Genomic DNA, 20,449 nt, shown 5'->3' with positions numbered 1-20,449 from the left:
GATCCAATCGATGGTGTATTGATGTTAAAGTTTTTAAAAAATGGATTGCAGATTTTGACTTCTACAATATCGTTCTCATTTTTAGATGCAAGAATATGGGATCTTTGAGGGAGAAAATGCCTTGCTTCTGATCATTGACTTGTTTTGCTACCTGCACTTGTTATACTAGTGATTGATATGATATTATAACTTACAACTAATGAACCAATCATTGTAAAAGAGGCGAAGCCAGTAAGTTATCTTCAAAGCAATTTAAGGAGTATATATCCAACATAAGAGATAATGAGAGTAAGTGAGAGGAGGCATGACCACTTTATAGTTTATACTCAGTGATTGGATGTGGACATAGAGAGAAGAGAAAAGCGAAGAGTAAATTAAGTAATCTTAAAACTTTTAAGCTAAGGTACTGAATTGGAATCAGGTACGGGTATTGGTATGTAGATTTGGTATGCCGGTATAGCAATTTTTAATTTTTTTTGGAGCAGTCAGGGTACGTCTGTTCTATAAAAAATTAAAATCATAAATATATACATATTTGCAACCTAAAAACTACTATATTTTCCATAATAATATAAATCCATATTATATTAAATTTATTAACTACTATATTAATACCGTATTAACATAAAGTTATACTATATTGAATTTATTTTTTAAACATGTTAAGTATTAATGTTAATAATAAATATAAAAATAATTAAAGCAGAACTGTATAGATATAGATAGGAATGCCATAAAATATTAAATTTAACAAATAATCAATTGAGTATTTATTAATATAATTTAATACAACTAACATATATTTGAGTTTAATAAACAATAAACATCATTAAAAATGACTGTAAGATTAGTAATATTAATAAATGATATTAAATTTAATAAAATTTTAATCAGTTAAAGTTAGCACTTAAATAATTCTATAGCCTAAGTTTGATTAAAGAAGGGGAAAAAAAGCTCTAAACTTGAATGCAACGTTTGGACTATTATCCTGATTGGGAGCTATTCAAATGGCTGAAAGGAAATAGATAATATTTAAACATGTCTGGAATATTCCGAAGGCAAGTAGGGAGAAGGGTGGGAGAAATGGTGCAAATGCAACTTGAACAAAACTTTTTGTTGGCTTGTGACACAAGTGCAATCTAAAAAGGGGTTAACCATTCTATTAGAGTTTAGATCAAATGACCCTTTCTTCCTCATTTTCTATTGCTTGCAAAAATGCAGTGAAGAATATTGTCATCTAGGATTTTGGTCATATGTTTTATGGTAAAAAACTAAAAAGTTAAAACAAAATGCATTGAAATTTTCATCTGCCACTGGGATTGCTGTCAAAATGCCTTGTATAAGTTGGAATCACCCAGGTACGCTTGTTGATGACTCTATCTGTATCCACCTAAAAAAAGTGTACCCTGCCTGATTCCATAGGTGTTTTGTACATGAATCCAATTTGGATTCAGTAATGTATCTTTAAAGTGATTACAGTGAAAGTAAAAGAAATTAATGTTCTTTAATAAAAGAAATTAAAGTCCTTTAGAAAGCACACAAATGCAAATTCAAAAAATAAACACATGTTCTGTGCAAAAAGACAAATGGACAGTGGACAAAATTTCTATAATCCTAAGAAGAAATGTGAAGACAATCTTTGTTCTGCCAAAATTATTAGAGATGAAGCTGAAGTCAGAAAAGGACTCAGTTGACTCAAGGCAAAATAGTGGGGTTTATCTGATTCCTTGTTCCTGAAGATGTTCATATATTGGTGAAACAAATAGATCTATTTCAAGTTTCAACAAGAATTAATGACTATCAGACAAGTTTAGACCTTAATAGCATCATCAGATCAAGTTTAGTGGAACAATTGCACACTAATAAACATTACATGTGTGTACAGGATGCGCGAGCAATGCGGATTATTATTCCAAGCAGTGGAATTACTAATTAGAGAAATATCCCAATGATCTAAATAGGGATGTGTTGTGACCATTTCACACATCGCCCCATTAAAATGGGGGCCCCCTCTTTTTGCTCGTTTTGCTTGTTCTTTTTCTCTGCTTTTTAGGGTTTTGGTAGTTTGTCAGTTGTCTGGATTTAGGGTCAAGCCTTAGGGTTCCCGTTTTGACGTTTTCAGGCCGGAGTCCAGTCAGTCTTGAGAGCTTTTTTGAGCTTCCTCTCGCAAGGTGCAATTTTGAATAAAGTGAATTCGCCAGAGGCTAAGTGAGTTGGTCTATTTTTAATTGGAATTTTGAACAAATTTGCCTAAGTGTTGATGATGAAATTGTGAATTTTGTCCAAATGAGTAATTTTGACCAAATTTTGAGTTTTTTGATATTTGATCCCGGGCATTGGAAATGATTTGTTTTTGCCTTGTGAAGTGATTAGAATCCCGAAATCATGATATTTTGGCCTGTAGGAGCAAAATCGCTCCTGTCCCTCAGTGAAGGACCGGAGCTCGTTTTCAAAAATCTTACTGTCTCTGCAGGATCAAGATGATTTTTCAATTGGAAGTAGTAAAGGGAGGCGTGATCTTTCCGTTGAATATAATTTGAAGAATTTCATGAGCACGGAAATGTCCCAGGAGTGAAAATCGCTCCTGTCCCTCAGTGAAGGACCGGAGCTCAAAATCAAACATCACCTTGTCCTTGCAGGATTTGAACAGCTTGACGATTTGAAGAGGTCAAAGGGGATACATTTCATCAGTTGAATATAACTTGAAGTGCCTTCGTGAAGGAAAATGGACCAAAATTGCAAAATCGCTCCTGTCCCTTAGCCAGGGACCAGGGCGAAATTCAGTGTTAGCTCCCGTCCCTCTCCCAGGGACCAGAGCGAAATTCTTCATAAGGCAAAATTCAGGCAAAGGCAAGCAAGTTTTAAGTTTGAAGGCAAGAAAGGAGGATGAAATGGACCCGTTGAATACAAATTGAAGATTGCAAGACGCCTGATGAACTCCATATTGGCCTAGGCGCTCCTGTCCCTCAGTCAGGGACCAGAGCGATTTTTACCTTAGGTCAATTTCCTGCCAAGTTTGAATGAATTCCAAGCCATGAATGAATGAAAGGATGCATAACGAGACCGTTGAAGATAAAATTGGAAGCTGGCAAAGTGTGATGGAGCCTACAAGTCTAAATTCGCTCCTGTCCCTCAGCCAGGGACCAGGGCGATATGTTAGTTATGATGCCTTTCCTCCAAGTTCAAACCACTCCAAGTCAAGGTGAAGGGTGGCAAGGACATTTTGAAGCGTCTCAATGAAGAACGAAGTATCAAAGGTCGCCAATATTGAAAGAATTACACCAAATATCCTAGTTCGCTCCTGTCCCTCAGGCAGGGACCAGAGCGAAATTTTCAAATGAGGCCAAATTTAAGTTGCCATTCACATTTTGAATATTTGAAGGGGAGTAAAAGACATCGTTTTGCACTTTGAAGGCAATTACAAGTTAATATGATGAAGATTTTGCACTAAAAGCCCAAGATCGCTCCTGTCCTTCAGTCAAGGACCAGGGCGAAATTCAGTATAGCTCCCGTCCCTCAGGCAGGGACCAGAGCGAAACCTTCACAAAGGCTTAGATTTTGAAAGTTGATCGCATATCAAGTGACCAAGAGGGATCAAGGGACTTCATTTTACACGATGAAAGCAATGGCAAGTTGATGAAAGCAAGCATGAGCCTAAGACATTGAAGTTCGCTCCTGTCCCTCAGTCAGGGACCAGGGCGATATTTACTATACTTGCCAATCCGTTCAAAAATCATGCTAAGACAAGGTTATGCGAGGTCACAAAATATCAAAGATATCTTAAGAAGATGATATGCAAAGAAATTAAGCGTCAAAGGGTGATCAATTTGAACAAGGAAGCTATATCGCTCCTGTCCCTCAGTCAGGGACCAGGGCGATTTTCATTAAATCACTCATTTCCTTCAAGGTCACGTCAAGGCAAGGATACACAAGGTCGAAGATATCGTTTGGAAGGCAATGAACAAGAAACGAAGATTGAAAGATAGCAAATTGAGGCTAGAACACAAGGTTCGCTCCTGTCCCTCACCAAGGGACCAGGGCGATAATCCTTCAAGTATTAAAATGCCTTGTTAAAGGCAAGTGAAACAAGCATGGAACGAAAATCTAACGTTGTTTCTCCCTTGTGATGAAATTTGGTGATCATAGAAACAAAGACCAAGGAGAAAACATAAAGTTCGCTCCTGTCCCTCACCAAGGGACCAGGGCGACAATGGTCACAGAGGGCACTCATTCACACAATCAAGTCACTCAAGTTCGAAGTTCCTTATAAACATGCCAGCTTCAACATGGAGATGATGGTTTCAAACGTCAAAGGCACAAGAATCCAGGCTAAAATGGTAGATCGCTCCTGTCCCTCAGTCAGGGACCAGGGCGATGAGGTTTGTACTTTTCCACCTTCAAATTTTGGCGCTAACAAACATTTTTTGAATTTATTTTAAATGCTAAAAATCGATAAGTTTGAAAATTCAATTAAATAGCATTTAAAATTGTGCTAAAACATTAATTAATTGATTTATTAATTAAAAAACGATGGCATTTAATTAATTAATTGTTATTTTATATAATAAAAAATGGCGCTTGGATATTTAATTAATTAATTTTGCCTATTTAAAAATCGAAAAAATTAATTATAAAGGCAATTAATTAATTTATTATTATAAAAAATGGAGCGCTTGGATTTATTTTGTAAAAGTCGGCCTTTGTTATTTATTTAAAAATCATTTTAATTTCTTTATTCTGGCAAAGTCGGCCTAGAGGTGAATATGAGGTGAGCACTTATAAAGGGAGGGTGAAAATTTTCATTTTCACATTATCATTTTGTCATCTCACATGCGATCTTGGAAGGAGAAGTGCGAATTGTGTTTAGAGAGTGCGAATTTAGCAAAGGTGGTGCGAAGCATCATTGAAAGGGAGTGCGAACCTTAGTTTCCATATTGAGCGAACTCGCAAGGACATTGAAGATCACGTCAAAGACATCCCCAAGGGTGGCGAGTTGATAGGAAGGACGTTCGCTTGAAAATTCATGTGGTAAGGGCTTCAAACTTTAATTTTGCCTAGGCGATTTTCTTCATTTTGCATTTTAGAGTTAGCTCTCAAGTGAGGTATGGCGATGTGGTCCCTTGTTTTGAATTTCGAATTTTGATCGTCATTGCTTCAAGTTTTGAATTTTGAAATTTTGAATTTCAATAGCTCAATCGTTATTTAGGAAATGATAACTCAAAGACTTATCATGAAGTTTCCTAAAATTAATCTAATCTATGTTATGCATTGCAATATCTAGTTACTTATTATGAAATGTTGTGTAGGTATGGCGACCCCGAAGGTGGGAGCATCCACCAGTCGTCCAGCTCTCATGAAGGAAGATCAAAAGACCGAAGAAGTGGAGACCAAGATCGTGTCGAAGTGGAGCAACATTGGAGATACTAACTTGGGCAACTTCAGCACGAAGAAGTTTCGAGAGGTCCCTTACATTGGCAAGCCATCACCTGTCGCCAGGAGGATAATCGAAAGTGGAATCATTAAGGCGGCCGGCTTCCCTCCAGCAGTTCAGTGCCATGAGTTGATGATCGAGTGTGCTCGTCATTATGATCCTCAATCCAGAACAATCGTGTCCAAGGAAGGAAACACTTTAGCTTATCTTTCAGAAGAGGCTAGAAGTGAGGCTTTCCATCTTCCAGAGCACAAAGATATGGTCTACAAGAGTATAGAAGGAGCCAGGTCAATGTACGAAGATGATCCAGATGCTTGCCTAAGCATCATTAACAAGAACTGGTTACTCAAGAGTCGTCCTCGCCTGAGCAAGGTACCGAACACACCACATAGGATCGATTTCCAGGAGGAGTACAGAGATTTGATTACAATGCTCAACCGAGTCACAGGAGCCCTTCAGGCCTTCTACTTTGAGAAGTGGATGTTCTACTTCATCCAGGTGATAGTTCAGGGTAAAGGAACAATTCATTGGGCTAGAATGATTAGCCATTGCTTGGACGTACAGTTGAGGAGACTAAAAGCTACCAAGTCCTTCCACATGAGTTCATACGTCATATATGCTTTGATTAGGAGCTTTGAGTACGCAGGACTACCTCACAGAGGAGTGATTGGAAGAGGACCCGGCGAGGTCAGAGTTTGTGATTCCTATGTTCACTTGCATCATCCGCCAGGAAACAACTACAAGTTAGTTAATGATACCTTCACGATGAACATCACAAGGACGTTGCAAGGCGGGATTCACAACAGATTATCTCAGGATGCACAGGAACTAGTGAAGAGGTACGGTGCTTGGTTTATCCAATTTCCGAAGTTTACTTATATCAGAGTTCATGGATGTCCTTCACCTCCATACATGTTGCCGAGATATCCGACAGACAGAATAGTGTTACTTGAGGTAACAAGACAGTTGGCAGCTTATGCGAAGGCTTTCAGACACAGACATGGAAATGGAGTTCCCGTACCTATCATATTGGGCAATTCAGTTGAGGTATGTCCTAATGCTTTAGCCATGGATGACGCAGAGAAGGAGTTAGCTTTGTATTCTTTTTCATCCTTTGCTTTGAGAGGAAGCTTTGATCCACATGGATATATAGAGGAGACAGTCGGTAGGAAGTTTAAGCATGAGTTCCAGATAGAAGATTTTATGATGAATCTCTTAGATGATCTTGAAGTGAAAAGGAAGATGCATTCTAGATTGCCTTTGGATTTCATCAGGAAATGCAGGATTTACAGAGTGGCCGACCAAGCTCAGGACAATGGCAGACATCTCCAATCATCCTATGATCGAGAAAGCAAATCAGTGAGGTTAGATTGGAATGAGCCCGAGGTCGTGGATCTAGATGCTTTGATGACTCCAGTCTTGTCTTGTACCCGCAGATGGGTTGATGTGCAGCATCAGAAGTTGAGAGAGCAGGGCATAGCTATGACTTTCACCTTGGAGGAGAGACCAGCCGAAGGTGGAGCTAGTGTAAGCGAAGGCAATCCTAATCATAGAAATTCAAGTGAAGGCAACCTTCGAAGTGCAAGTGAAGGCAATCTCCATCCAAGAGGCTCGAAGAGGAAAGAGAGACCTGGAAAGAGAGAATCTTCCAAGAAGAAGCAAGAGGCCAACCGAGATCGTTCATCCGGCACATCTTCTCGACAAGAGAAGAGGACACTTGAAGTGGAAGAGTCTATGGAGTCGATGGTACAGAATGATAGGTAGGAAGAGGGACAGGCACCGCAAGGGTCACCAGATGGATCTCTCCAAGATTATGAGCTACATGAAGACAAGAACAATGACGAAGTAACATCTCCTCCCAGAGAAGAAGAAGCATTGCATAAGGAGATTCAGGTTAGAGAGACAAGATCAGCCATCCCAGATTGGTTGAAGGAAAGATTAACAAAAGTGATCGTGATTGAGGACGAAGACAATGTAATTGATTTAGAGAGCCTTGTTGGACATTCCCAGGAAGTGATAGAGAAAAGGAAGGCTACCAAGATGTCCAAGATGATTAGAGATGAGACTGGATCTAGAAAATTACAGATAGCTACACCGGCGGTGGACAAGTATGAAGGGGAGATCCTAGCAGAGGAATATGATGTAGAGACATTTGAGCTAGGTCCATCCACAGCTGAGCAGACACTAGATGATGCCACAGATTCCTTTGAGGCATTGAAAGACAAGCTTAGAGAAGAAATGGAGAAGAGTAGAAAGCTTGAGAGAGAGGTCGGTGCATGGAGAACATATTTCAGCCATCTCAATCAGCCTTTAGGACGTCAGGATCCAGCAAGATCACCCATACAGGCACTTCCCCTTCAATCAATTGGTGAGGCAGAGAGATTCAAGAGTATGGTCCAGCGTATGAGTACTTGGATGGACAAATCTCATACAGTTGCCGTAGAATTTGCAACAAGGATGATGAAGACTATTCATAGGGCTATTCAGGTTCTTGAGATCATCCACAATTTGATGATAACTGTAGCTGCTTTTGCTCATACCAAAGATGATGTTATTCCTGTCTTGAAAGTAATCAGACAAACATCGAGGAAGGTCTTAGCACAGGAAAAGATTATGGATGGAGGACCTCACAGTTTACTTCAGTGGTCAACCTTACTCCAGATGAAGGAAGTTCTCTTCGAGGACATCAGTAATAGATGCAGTCATGTTGAGGAGGTGATCAACCCGATCCAGGACAGAGTATTTGAGGTACTACGTACCATTCTTGGCAGGAGGATCGAAGTTGAGACAGATGTGGATTTGCAGGAATTGGAAGATAGAATCAAGGTCATCTTTTGCAAGGACGCTAATATCACAGATGAGCAACAGGACCAGATGTTTGCTACCATGCTCCTGATTGAAAAGACTAAGGAACTTGAACTTACATGGGACGCAACTCTTCTAGATGCATTTGATCAGGTCATCCACTTGGAAGAAAGAATGAAGAATCTTCCCGAGATTCCAATTCTCGAAATCGAAGGAATCGTGTCAAGATTCATTGCATATGCTAAAAAGGAGCATTGGAAAGGGAATAAGATTCTAGATGAGAGGTTGTTATAGATGACATGGCACCTTAATTGTCATTGGTCTATGTCTCCTAGTTTTTTGTGCCAAATTTAATATTTGGCTATGCATTTAATATTGTTCAGTAAAAAGGGGGCTATTTGTAATAAACCCTAATTAGGGTTTAGGTGTCATGATCTTGACCATTGATCTGCTTTTGATCTGGACCATTCATTGTAATTGAGGATGCTATTTATACCCTCATTTCATTTCATTTTGTCAATTAGAGAGATAGCTAGAAAATCAGTATTAGAGAGAGATTAGAGTTTAGAAGCAATTTACTTTTTGTAGCAAGATTGAGCTTTGAAGAAAGAATTCAAACAATTGTTGTACATGATGGCTTTGAGATCAATGAAATATTGAAGTTATGGTGTTTTGTTGCAATTCTCTTGGTTATCTTCATGGTTGTTCATTTTCCTTGAATCATTTCTCAATCAAAGTAGTGTGTTAATTCGAAGGACGAAGTGTTGGACTTGATCTTTGGTAGGATTCGCTTTCCAAACCACTAGCTTCTTGCTGATTGTAGGAACGCCTTGCGTGGTCGACTGGAGAATACTCGAATCACTTAACCTTCAATCGTTATTGTATCTTGGATATGTACCTTCGTGGTAGTGTCTTTGATCTTTGATGTGTTGAAGAACCATTTGTTACCTTAGAAGATCGCATCAATTTCAATTGAGTTGTTACTTTATGGCAATATTGAAGTTGGTTGAATCTTGCCAAATCTTGTCCACATGAGGTCATTCTTAGGGTTAGATTAGATCTCTTGCAAAACCCTATCCTTTTGTTATTTTTTGTAAAAGTTTGTTTAGTTCAGCAAAAACTTCGGCAACGTAAGGCCCCTTGAGGACACAGCAAATCACAACGACCACTAGTGCTTATCCACACGTAGAGACCCTACTAACCAGAACATTGGAGTCATCCTAACTGATCCTTCTTGCGAAATCTTCAGCAGTTAGAGACTTTACTCAAGAGAGGATAAGATGCCTTTGGGTATTTTATTCTGTGTATGATCGTGTACAAAATACATGTCAACAGGATGGTGTGATGATCTTTAGCCAAACTTGGAAACCTGCCATCCAAAAGCTTATGAATGCCAAACATAATCAGCAATGAGAATATTTTTGGTGTTTGAAAGTTAGTTGGCAAGGCATTTTGAATTTGGGTTATAACAGGAAGGTATCTATGGTATATGGTTGAACTATTCTACAATACAATATCAACAATTCTGATAGTGGGTCATGAAGGTGATCAGAGACTTTGGTGATTAAAAATGATTATGCAGTTATATCTAGAAGATGTCTTACAAAAACTATGCACTGCAAAAATATTGAATCTTTAATGATAAAAAATAACAATGGCTAGAAAGATTAAATGTACATACAGCTGCTCTCCAAAGATGTAAAACAATAAAATTCCACATGTAGTAATGACCATGGAGCTCTTTAATAAATCATGGTTAGTATAGAAATCTTCAGCCATTTTAGGATGTGGGTACCTAATATGAATGTAATTATGTTTGATGCTTGAGTCTCATTGAGACAAATATCAAAACTATGGTTGCAGCCAACCTTAACCTACCTAGAATAGTGCAATTCTGCATCAAACCCTGACTCAACAAGCTTCTATCTCTATGCACAGAAATTTAATGGTGGAGTCTATGGAAAGTTAGTTTCTAGTCCATAGGTCCACGACAGAGTTAATTGTAGTAAAATATCAATCTCCATGGATTAGGTTTTATAGGAAAAAATCATAAATAAATGCTTTTTAAAAAGTAATTTTCAAATTATCAGTTTTCTTTTGTAGTGATAAATTTCCAGGGTTGTTTTAGTCAAGGCTTCCGATCTTCACAAAAATGCATCTATATCTCTATTTCAACCACTTCTGTAAAATTTTGCTGAACTTGACAAACATCTAGTTTGACATACTTGTATATAGTAGAGCAAAATGCTAACAGTCATAGGGAATGATTAAGAAATAGTTTGAATTGGTCAATATTCAACATACAAACACAAAACATGGATCTAGGCTAATCCACTAATTTGTTTGTCAACTCTTTTTCTATCTGTTTCTTAGCATGGAATGGACATAATTTAAGGAACATTTCTTGGCAGGCAATTTCTTTCTGAATTATGGATTCTGTGGTACAACTTAAAAGTGAATGGTATTGTTTTCTTTTCAAGGATGTATTCTTTTACTTCTGTTCCTATTAATGGCTCTTTCTTATCTTCAGACGAGTGGCATCTGAGATGGGGGTTCGAATTGGAGAAGAAGTGGGTTATTCTATCCGGTTTGAGGACAGAACCTCAGACAGGACCTGCATAAAGTATGGACCATTTCTTTTGTTACTGCCATTTTTTGACAGCTTGGAACAATTTATTTTGGCTGATCAACCAGTAAGCCACTAAAACCTTCATTTCATGAGTTATTGGCAGGTACCTGACAGACGGCTGTCTCCTTCGTGAATGTTTGTCTGATCCAGAGCTAAGACAGTATGCGGTTATTATATTGGATGAAGCTCATGAGAGGAGTTTGAACACGTATGTTTTCTGTCTGTGCACATTTTGCAATCAGCTTTCCTTGCCTGCTAGTTGAATTCTTTTAAAAAGTTAGAACTGCAGCAATGTGTGATGTGAATAAATTTGACTATGGAATTCCAAATCATACATGTCAATTATCAATTTGTATGGGGTTTAAAACCATAAATTACAATTTGTTTTTTCTGTTGTGATGTGAATTGGAACCTTTGAATGCTGAAATAAATAAATGTTTGCACAAAGTAGTTTGCTAAAAGATTGGCACAAATATTGCCATATTGGACTTCATGTAAGTTGAGTTACACTTTTCTTTAGCACGCGTGTTCCTGACTGAAAGCCATATATGATCTGCCAAGAAGATGCATGACATAGTTCTTAACGTGTCCATTTCCAATTTGTATAGGACTTCATAAATTACAACTTTTTTTGTCTATTGTGATGTGAAATGGAATCATTGGATGTTTAAACAAATTGGTGTTTGCATCAAGTAGTTTGCTAAAAGATTGGCGCAAATATCTCTATAATGGACTTCTTGTAAGTTGAATTATGCTTTTTTTAGCACGTGTTCCTGACTGAAAGCCATAGATAATCTGCCGAGAAGATGCATGACAAATACTTAAAAGGGGGTGATTGATTTTCTAACGATAAACAACTCTTCTTCAATGACTCCTGCAGCTAGGCACACATTTATAGTTGTACAGGATAGTAAGGGGTTCAACTTTTGTTCTCTATCCTGGTGCATCATGTTTCAACTCTCTTCTAATTTGGTATAAATTTACCGCTGAGCCATTTATAGTTTGATTCTACCATTATCTCTACAATTCAGTTGCTGCTGATTATTGTTGTTTAACTCATTATAATTTATCAATTCTGCAACTGCTTTCCTGTCCCTTTTTTAATTTTTAATGGAATCCAGATCAGGTTGGCTTTTAGGTTGTACCTACCTCAACCAACTTCCCTATTTAATAAATAGTTGAGGAAATCTCTTTGGTGTCTGTTAGAAGTTTAGAAATAAGTTTATTTAAAATGGATGTGAGAAGTGCACAATCTATAGGAAAGACAATGGTAGAATTTTTAGGCTGCAGCACGCCTTCATTTCATGTGTTTGATCTGAGCAAGAGGGAAAGAGTGGCCCCTGAAAGAAATATATAGGTTTAACTATGTGTGTTTATCACATTCTTTTCCATTTTGGTGATTAAATGTGATGTGAGAGTTGATAGGTCTTATGCTGTTATGCAAGTAGTGTTGAACCCAAGGCAGGACTGAGGGGGAGGGGGGCGAATCACTCCAAACAAACAAATAATGTAGCACATAAATCATTAATCAACAACACACATCCAACACATGAACACCAAGATTTATATGTGGAAATCCCAAACAGGGAAAAACCATGGTGATCACCTGCCCACAAAATATATCCACTATGTATATCGGATTACAAAGAAAAGAGCTCACTGCTCCGGACTTGCACACCAAGGCTAACTGCTCATGGGGCAAGATACAAAGAGGACTTGCAAAACCTAAAGCTAACTGCACTCAAGGCAAGATACAAAAATGATATGAAAAGAAGGATCTCCTAATCATGAAGTTCAACAAGCGACCAACATCGACACACACAACTTTGACCTCAACTGCCAACACTCTATCTCAAATCTCTGTCACAGTCTCAGCACAACTTGCATATCATTCTAACACAACTCTTTTTCTGCTCTTCACCGAACTTCACTGACTATCCTCGCATCTATATTCATCACACTTTCCTGCCATGCCTCTACACCACACGCCTCATCACACACTTAACTCAATCGCATACACCCTTATATATAAGATAGATCATCAAAAACTTAAACCAAGTCGGCCTGAATCAAAATACACTTTCCGAACTGTTGTGACCATTTCACACATTGCCCCATTAGAATGGGGACCCCCTCTTTTTGCTTTTGTTTTGCTTTCTCTCTGTTTGTTCTTCTCTCTGCTTTTAGGATTTTGAGTGAGTGAGTGGTCTGTCTGGGCTAGCTGGATTAGGGTTGAACCTAGAGGCTCAGTTTTAGGGGTTCTTTTTGGTATCATTCAAGCTAAGTCCAGTCAAATTTTGGAAAATTGTTAAGTGTCTTCCTGAAGGATTTGAGATTGTTAGAATGAGGTAAACCTTTCAGGGGAGTCAAATAGGTCTTAGGTTAGGTCTTGATTGAAGATGGGTTTCTTAGTGTAAGGTCCAGTTTGTCTCCAAGTCTGAGTCAGTTAAGCATGGTCAGTGAAGAAAGTGAGTCTAGTGGGCTAAGTGAAATAGGTAAAGAAATAGATCAAGAGCCTGATAATGTCAATTTCGCTCCTGACCCTTGCTGAGGGTCCAGGGCGAAATTCCTTGTAAACTGGATTTCCTTCGCAATTTTGACTAAGTGTTAGCGTGTTTGAAAAGGAATTTGTGTGTTCTTGCCTGGAGAAGTTTTGATCGAATTTTTGAGAGCAAGATGATGCCTGAAATAGAAAAGTCGCTCCTGACCCTTGCTGAGGGTCCAGGGCGAACTTCATCCTAAACGTAGTTTCTTGTTTTTTGATGGATTTGCTAAATGGTTCCTGGCCTTGAAAATGACTTGACTCTGCCCTGTGAGGTGGTTTGGGACTTAAATTTTGAGCAGTTTAGCCTAAAATGAGGATTTCGCTCCTGACCCTCTCTGAGGGTCCAGGGCGAAAATGTTGTTTAAGCTTATTTATGACTGACTTTGGCTAACTTGTTTTGTGTAGGGTCTCTCGGAAGGAGGATTGGACATCACTTGAGGCAATTGAAGGTTTGAAGACATAAAAAATGATGAATTTTGGGGACTAAGAGCAAATTCGCTCTTGACCCTCTCTGAAGGCCCAGGGCGAAATTTTGATTTTCCTCATTTTGCAGTGAAAAGGGATCAAGTTTTGAACATGAATGGAAAATGAACAACTTCCTCTACCCACCTGAAAAGGTCTTAACTTGAAATGATGAAGGATCTTGTTGAAAACCTAAATTTCGCTCCTGACCCTTGCTGAGGATCTAGGGCGAAAATTCTTATTAGAGTCATTTCTAGCCTTGTTTGGTCAAATTGAGATATCAAAGGTATGATGAATGGTGAAATGAGCATGATGAAACCTCCAAACTTGTTTGAGAATGAAGAGATGAAGGAGTTTTGTTCAAGAAAGGTAATTTCGCTCCTGACCCTTGCTGAGGGTCCAGAGCGAAGTTCTTTATAAACACATTTTTGACTTTTCTTGGACATGAAAATCATATTCCTAGCATAGAAAGGGATGAAATCTTCCTTAGCAAAGAGGTTTTAGGATGAAAAGTGAGGCATTTTGGTCACAATAGCAAAATTCGCTCCTGACCCTCTCTGAAGGCCCAGGGTGAAATTCTAAAAGGCACATTTTTCTTGCAAAGTCAAAATGATTCTTATGGTTGGAATGGATGAGAAAAAACATGTTTTACCCATTGAAGATAATTTGGATGACCAACAAAGAGGCAATCAAGCTAAATAGGGAAAATCGCTCCTGACCCTTGCTGAGGGCCCAGGGCGAAAAACCTAATATTGGACTTTTTCCTCCAAGTTTGAGCGAAGCTAAGACTAGGCATGAGTTTGAAATGATGTTAGAATTGCCCTGAAGTGAAGGAAGATTGTTAAGAATGCAAGTTTTGAAGGCAATTATCAAAATCGCTCCTGACCCTTGCTGAGGGTCCAGAGCGAATTTCCAAGGTTCTCTCTTTTTTTTTTGTGGAATTAAGACAAAATCTTGCTTGGATAGGAGAAGGATGTGATGTGTTATGCCTTAGAGGTGATTTGAAGCCTAAAGAATGAAGGAATATGCTTAAAATTCAAAAGTCGCTCCTGACCCTTGCTGAGGGTCCAGGGTGAAAATCATAAAACCAACATATTTCCTTCAAGATTGTGCTAAGGCAAGGTTAGGCTAAGATAGAAAAGACCTCCAAAAACATGATGAATGATGATTTGCCTCTAAAACTTGATGATTCTAAGCCAGGGAACAAAAATCGCTCCTGACCCTTGCTGAGGGTCCAGGGCGAAAATTTGAAAACCTCTCATTCTACCTTGCAGAAACAAGACAAATTTGGATGGAGTGGATGAAGAAAGACATTGCCAAGTAATGGATAAAAGTTTCAACGAAAAATGATGATGGATTGAGCCTAATTTGCAAAAATCGCTCTTGACCCTTGCTGAGGGTCCAGGGCGAAAAACTTGGAAAGAAGATTTTCTTGCTTGGTTTGGAAGCATAAACATAATCTTGCTTGGTGAAGAAGTTTTTTGATAAGGAAATGAGGATTTTTGGTCAAAATTGAAAAATCGCTCCTGACCCTTGCTGAGGGTCCAGGGCGAAAAACACCAAAATCACACTTTTTCTCCAAAGTTGGATAGAGCTAAGTCTGGAATTCAGTGAGGAGACCTATTTGAGATGCCTTGAAGAAATTTTGAGCTTTGAAAAATGCTAGTTTTGAGCCAAATTAGGAAAATCGCTCCTGACCCTTGGAGAGGGTCCAGGGCGAAATTCCTCTAAAAGCATTATTTCCTTCAAGATTTTTGATGAAGTAACTTGGTGGCGCAAGGAAATGGATCTTGGAAATTGCGTTGAGAGTTCAACAATTGAAGCTAAGGTGGATTTCAACCTAAAATGCAAAAATTGCTCCTGACCCTTGAGAGGGTCCAAGGCGAAATCCTTACTTCCACCTAAATCCTCATGCAGAATACCAAAACTTGAAATGCAAGACCTTAATTGGGTATGAATTCATCCTCCGGGAGATTTTAGAGTCAAGGTACAAAATATTCAAGGCTAAATTTGGAAAATTGCTCTTGACCCTTGGAGAGGGTCCAGGGCGAAATTATTTGCAAGCTTCATTAAGACCTTGATCAAAAAATTGATATTCTCCAGTTTGCACTAAATCGCCAAAATTGCTAATTTTGAGAGATTTGGAAAATTAAATTTAAATGCGCATTAATTTAAAAGCATTTTGCATTTAATAAATTAATTTTAAGCCTTGAAAAAAATCGAAATTTTACCCTGGAGGCATCTAAAATTAATTTTTATTAAATTAAAATTTTTTAGTGAGCGCTCAAGGCATTATTTTGCCTTTATTTTGCAAGTCGGCCACCCTTTTTTGGAGATTTTATTTATTTTTTACGCCCTTTTTTGCCAAGTCGGCCTTGAAGGGAGTAGGGTGAGCACTCTATATATTGGAGAAGTGTTGCTTCACATTTCAAATCATTCAATCATTCCTTCTAAGTGCGAAATTGCAGAGCAAATTGGAGGAGCGAAATATAGCTTGTTTGGAGTGAATTTCTTCTAAGTGTTGAAGGCTGAGGGTGGAGTTTATTCTTTTTGAAGCCAGAGGAGGCGCAATTCATCCAAGAGAGGGCTATGATTTAAACTTTGCCTAGCGAAATCCCTTTTTCTTGCATCATTTTTTAGAGTTAGTACTCAAGAGGAGGTATGGCGAAATTATCTTAATATTCTTGTTCAAGACTTGATCTAAAGTGTTGATTAGTTAATTAGGAAATGATAACTCTAGATTTATCATGAAGTTTCCTAATTAATATCTTGAATCTTCCTTTTGAGTCTTATTTTCTACCCCTTAATGCTCAAGGACTAATTTTGAAATGTTGTGTAGGTGTCAAGATGGCGACTCCAAAGGCAGGAGCATCTACTAGTCACCCGGCTCTCACTAAGGAAGATCAGAAGAATGACGAATTGGAGACCAAGATCGTGTCCAAATGGAGTAATATCGGAGACACCAACTTGGGAAACTTCAATGTGAAGAAGTTTCGAGAGGTCCCCTACATTGGCAAGCCATCACCTGTTGCGAAGAAGATAATTGAAAGTGGCATCATCAAGGCGACAGGTTTTCCTCTAGTAGTCAAATGTCATGAGCTGATGATCGAGTGTGCCCGCCACTATGACTCACAATCAAGGTCGATCGTATCCAAGGAAGGGAACACCATAGCTTACCTTTCAGAGGAAGCTATAAGTGAAGCTCTTCATCTTCCAGAGCATAAAGATATGATTTACAAAAGCCTGGAAGGAGCCAGATCAATGTATGAAGATGATCCCGACACTTGTCTGAATCTCATCAATAAGAATTGGTTGCTCAAAAGTCGGCCTCGCCTGAATAAGATTCCCAACACACCGCGTAGGATCGACTTCCAGGAGGAGTACAGAGATTTGATAACTTTGCTCAATCGAGTTACAGGGGCTCCTCAAGCCTTCTACTTCGAAAAGTGGATGTTCTTCTTCATTCAAGTGATAGTCCAAGGAAAAGGAATGCTTCATTGGGCTAGAATTATTAGCAATAGTCTGGATGTGCAGTTGAGAAGGCTAAGACCTACCAAATCATTCCACATGAGCTCATATGTTATATATGCCTTGATCAGGAGTTTCGAGTATGCAGGGCTACCTCACAGAGGAGTGATCGGAAGAGGACCCGGAGAAGTGAGAGTTTGTGACTCTATGTTCATTTGCATCATCCGCCTGGAAGTGACTACAAGTTAGTCAATGATACCTTCACGATGAACATCACTAGGATATTGCAAGGTGGGATTCATAATTGACTATCTCTGGATGCACAAGAACTTGTGAAGAAGTATGGTGCATGGTTCATCCAGTTTCAAAAGTTTACATACATCAGAGTTCAAGGGTGTCCTTCACCTCCCTACATGTTGCCGAGATATGCGACAAACAGGATAGTGCTACATGAGGTGACCAGACAGTTGGCAGCTTATGCGAAGGCATCCAGACACAAGCATGGAAATGGAATTCCCGTGCCCATCATATTGGGAAATTCAGTTGAGGTATGTCCTAACACTCAAGCCTCGGAAGATGCAGAGAAGGAATTATCTTTATATTCATTCGCATCCTTTGCCTTGCGGGAGAATTTTGATCCTTACGGTTATATGGGGGAGACAGTCGGTAAGAAGTACAAACATGAGTTTCAGGTGGAGGACTTTTGGATGAATCTCCCAAGTGATTTAGTGGTTAAAAGAAAGATGCATTCCAGGCTACCTTTAGATTTCATCAGGAAATGCAAAGTTTATAGAGTAGCTGATCAAGCCCAAGATAATGGTAGATACCTCCAGTCGTCCTATGACAAAGAAGATAAAAGAGTGAAGATAGATTGGAATGAGCCCGAGGTTTTAGACTTGAGAGCTTTGATGGCTCCTATTTTATCATGTACTCGCAGATGGGTGGATGTACAACATCAGAAGTTGAGGGAGCAGGATGTATCAATGACTTTTACTTTAGAGGCCAGAACAGAAGAAGGAGAAGCAAGTGTGAGTGAGAACACTTCTCATCCTAGAGGTGCAAAGAGGAAAGAAAGACTTGAGAAGAAGGAATCTTCCAAGAAGAAGCAAGAGGCCAATCGAGATCACCCATCAAGCACATCTTCTCGACATGAAAAGAAGGCAAGCCAAGGGGAAGGTCAGGAGAAGATGGTACCTGAAGTTGATGAATCTATGGAATCTATGGTACAAAATGACAAGCCAGAGAAGGGACAGACACCTCAACATTCATCAAGTCAATCTCCCCAAGTTGATGCTAATGAGCTACATGAAGAGAAGAATGATGATGAAGCGACATCTCCTCTTCGAGAAGATGAACCACTGCCTAAAGAAATACAAGTAAGAGAAACAAGATCTGCCATCCCGGATTGGTTAAAAGAGAGACTGACAAGAGTGATTGTGGTTGAAGAGGAAGAAGATGTATTTGATTTAGAAAGCCTTATAGGAAATTCTCAAGAGGTAATGGAAAAGAAGAAGGCCACAAAGATGTCCAAGGTGATAAGGGATGAGACAGGATCCAGGAAATTGCAAATAGCTACACCAGTAGTGGACAAGTATGAAGGTGAAATTCTTGCAGATGAGTATGACTTAGAAACATTTGAGCTTGGTCCACTCACTACTGAACAAGCAATGGAAGAAGCAACCGATTCATTTGAAGCACTTAAAGACAAACTTAAGGAAGAAATGGAAAAGAATAGGAAGCTTGAGAGAGAGGTCGGTGCTTGGAGAGGCTATTTTAGTCATCTCAATCAGCCCTTGAGATGTCAGGATCCAACAGTATCTCCTTTACAAGCACTTCCTCTTGAATCAGTTGGCGGAGCAGAAAGGGTCAAAAGCTTGGTTCAGCTTATGAGCTCTTGGATTGATAAATCCCACACGGTAGCCGTTGAATTTGCAACCAGAATGATGAAGACAATTCATCAAGCTATCCAGGTCCTTGAGATTATCCATAATCTAATGATAACTGTAGCCGCTTTCACTCACACTAGAGATGTTATCATTCCTGTCCTGCAAGTAATAAGGCAAACACCAAGACGGATCCTAGCACAAGAAAAGATAATGGATGGAGGAACTCATAACTTCCTACAGTGGTCAGCTCTGCTCCAGATGAAAGAGGTCCTTTTTGAAGACATCAGCACCAAATGCAGTCAAGTTGAAGGTATCATCCACCCAATTCAAGATAAGGTGTTTGAAGTATTGTGTACCATTCTTGGCAGGCGGATTGAGATTGAGACAGATGTGGACATCCAAGAGTTGGAGGAGAGAGTCAAGGTCAACTTTTGCAAAGAGGAGAACGTCATCACTGATGAGCAACGAGATCTGATGTTCGCTACCATGCTCCTGATTGAGAAGATCAAAGAACTTGAACCTGGATGGGAGACAACTCCTCACTGCTTTTGATCAGGTCATTCACTTGGAAGAACGAATGAAGAATCTTCCTGAGATTCCCATTGCTGAGATTGAAGGAATTGTGTCCAGATTCGTTGGATATGCTAAGAAAGAGCATAGGAAAGGGAACAAGGTTCTAGATGAAAAATTGTTATAGGATGATGTGGCAGCTTAATTCCTATTGGTCTATGTTTCCTCGATTTTTGTGCCAATTAAATATTTGGCTATGCATTTAATAATGTTCATCTAAATGGGGACCTTTTTGTAACAAACCCTAATTAGGGTTTAGGTGTCAGAATCTCAGCCATTGATCTTCTTTCGATCTGGGCCATTCATTGTATTTGAGGATGCTATATATACCCTCACTCATTTTCATTTTGATATAGATGAGATGATAGATAATAGTTAGAGCTTGGAGAGAAGAAAGTTATTGTGTAGCAAGATTGAGTAGTGAAGAAAGAATTTTGAACAATTGTTGTCTATTTGGCTTTGAGATCAATAAAATATTGAAGTTATGGTGTTTTATTGCAATGCTTGTGGCTATCTTCATGGTTGTTTATCTTCTTGAATCGTTCTCAGTCGAAGTAGTATTTAAGTTTGAAGGATTAAGTGTTGTGCTTGATCTTTGGTGAAATTCACGTTCCAAACCACTAGCTTCTTACTGATTGTAAGGACGCCTTGTG

At 39.0% G+C, this 20,449-nt stretch overlaps 1 protein-coding gene across 3 annotated transcripts in view; it reads left to right on the top strand.

The window, feature by feature from the left end:
* The window catches only part of LOC131032097 (probable pre-mRNA-splicing factor ATP-dependent RNA helicase DEAH4), a 187,519-nt gene that overhangs the window by 10,032 nt on the left and 157,038 nt on the right, over positions 1-20,449 (top strand). For all 3 annotated transcript variants that reach the window (XR_009103377.2, XM_057963016.2, XM_057963017.2), the window contains exons 2-3: positions 10,767-10,859; positions 10,969-11,073. Coding sequence is in view for 2 of the 3 variants with exons in the window: in XM_057963016.2 (XP_057818999.2) it covers positions 10,767-10,859; positions 10,969-11,073 (198 nt within the window). In the remaining variant the exon portion in view is untranslated. The remainder of the gene's footprint in view (positions 1-10,766; positions 10,860-10,968; positions 11,074-20,449) is intronic.

Source organism: Cryptomeria japonica, chromosome 4 (assembly GCF_030272615.1).
Source record: "Cryptomeria japonica chromosome 4, Sugi_1.0, whole genome shotgun sequence".
Lineage (NCBI taxonomy): Eukaryota > Viridiplantae > Streptophyta > Pinopsida > Cupressales > Cupressaceae > Cryptomeria > Cryptomeria japonica.
Note: the sequence above shows the minus strand (reverse complement) of the source record. Positions and strands in the feature narration are given on the sequence as shown.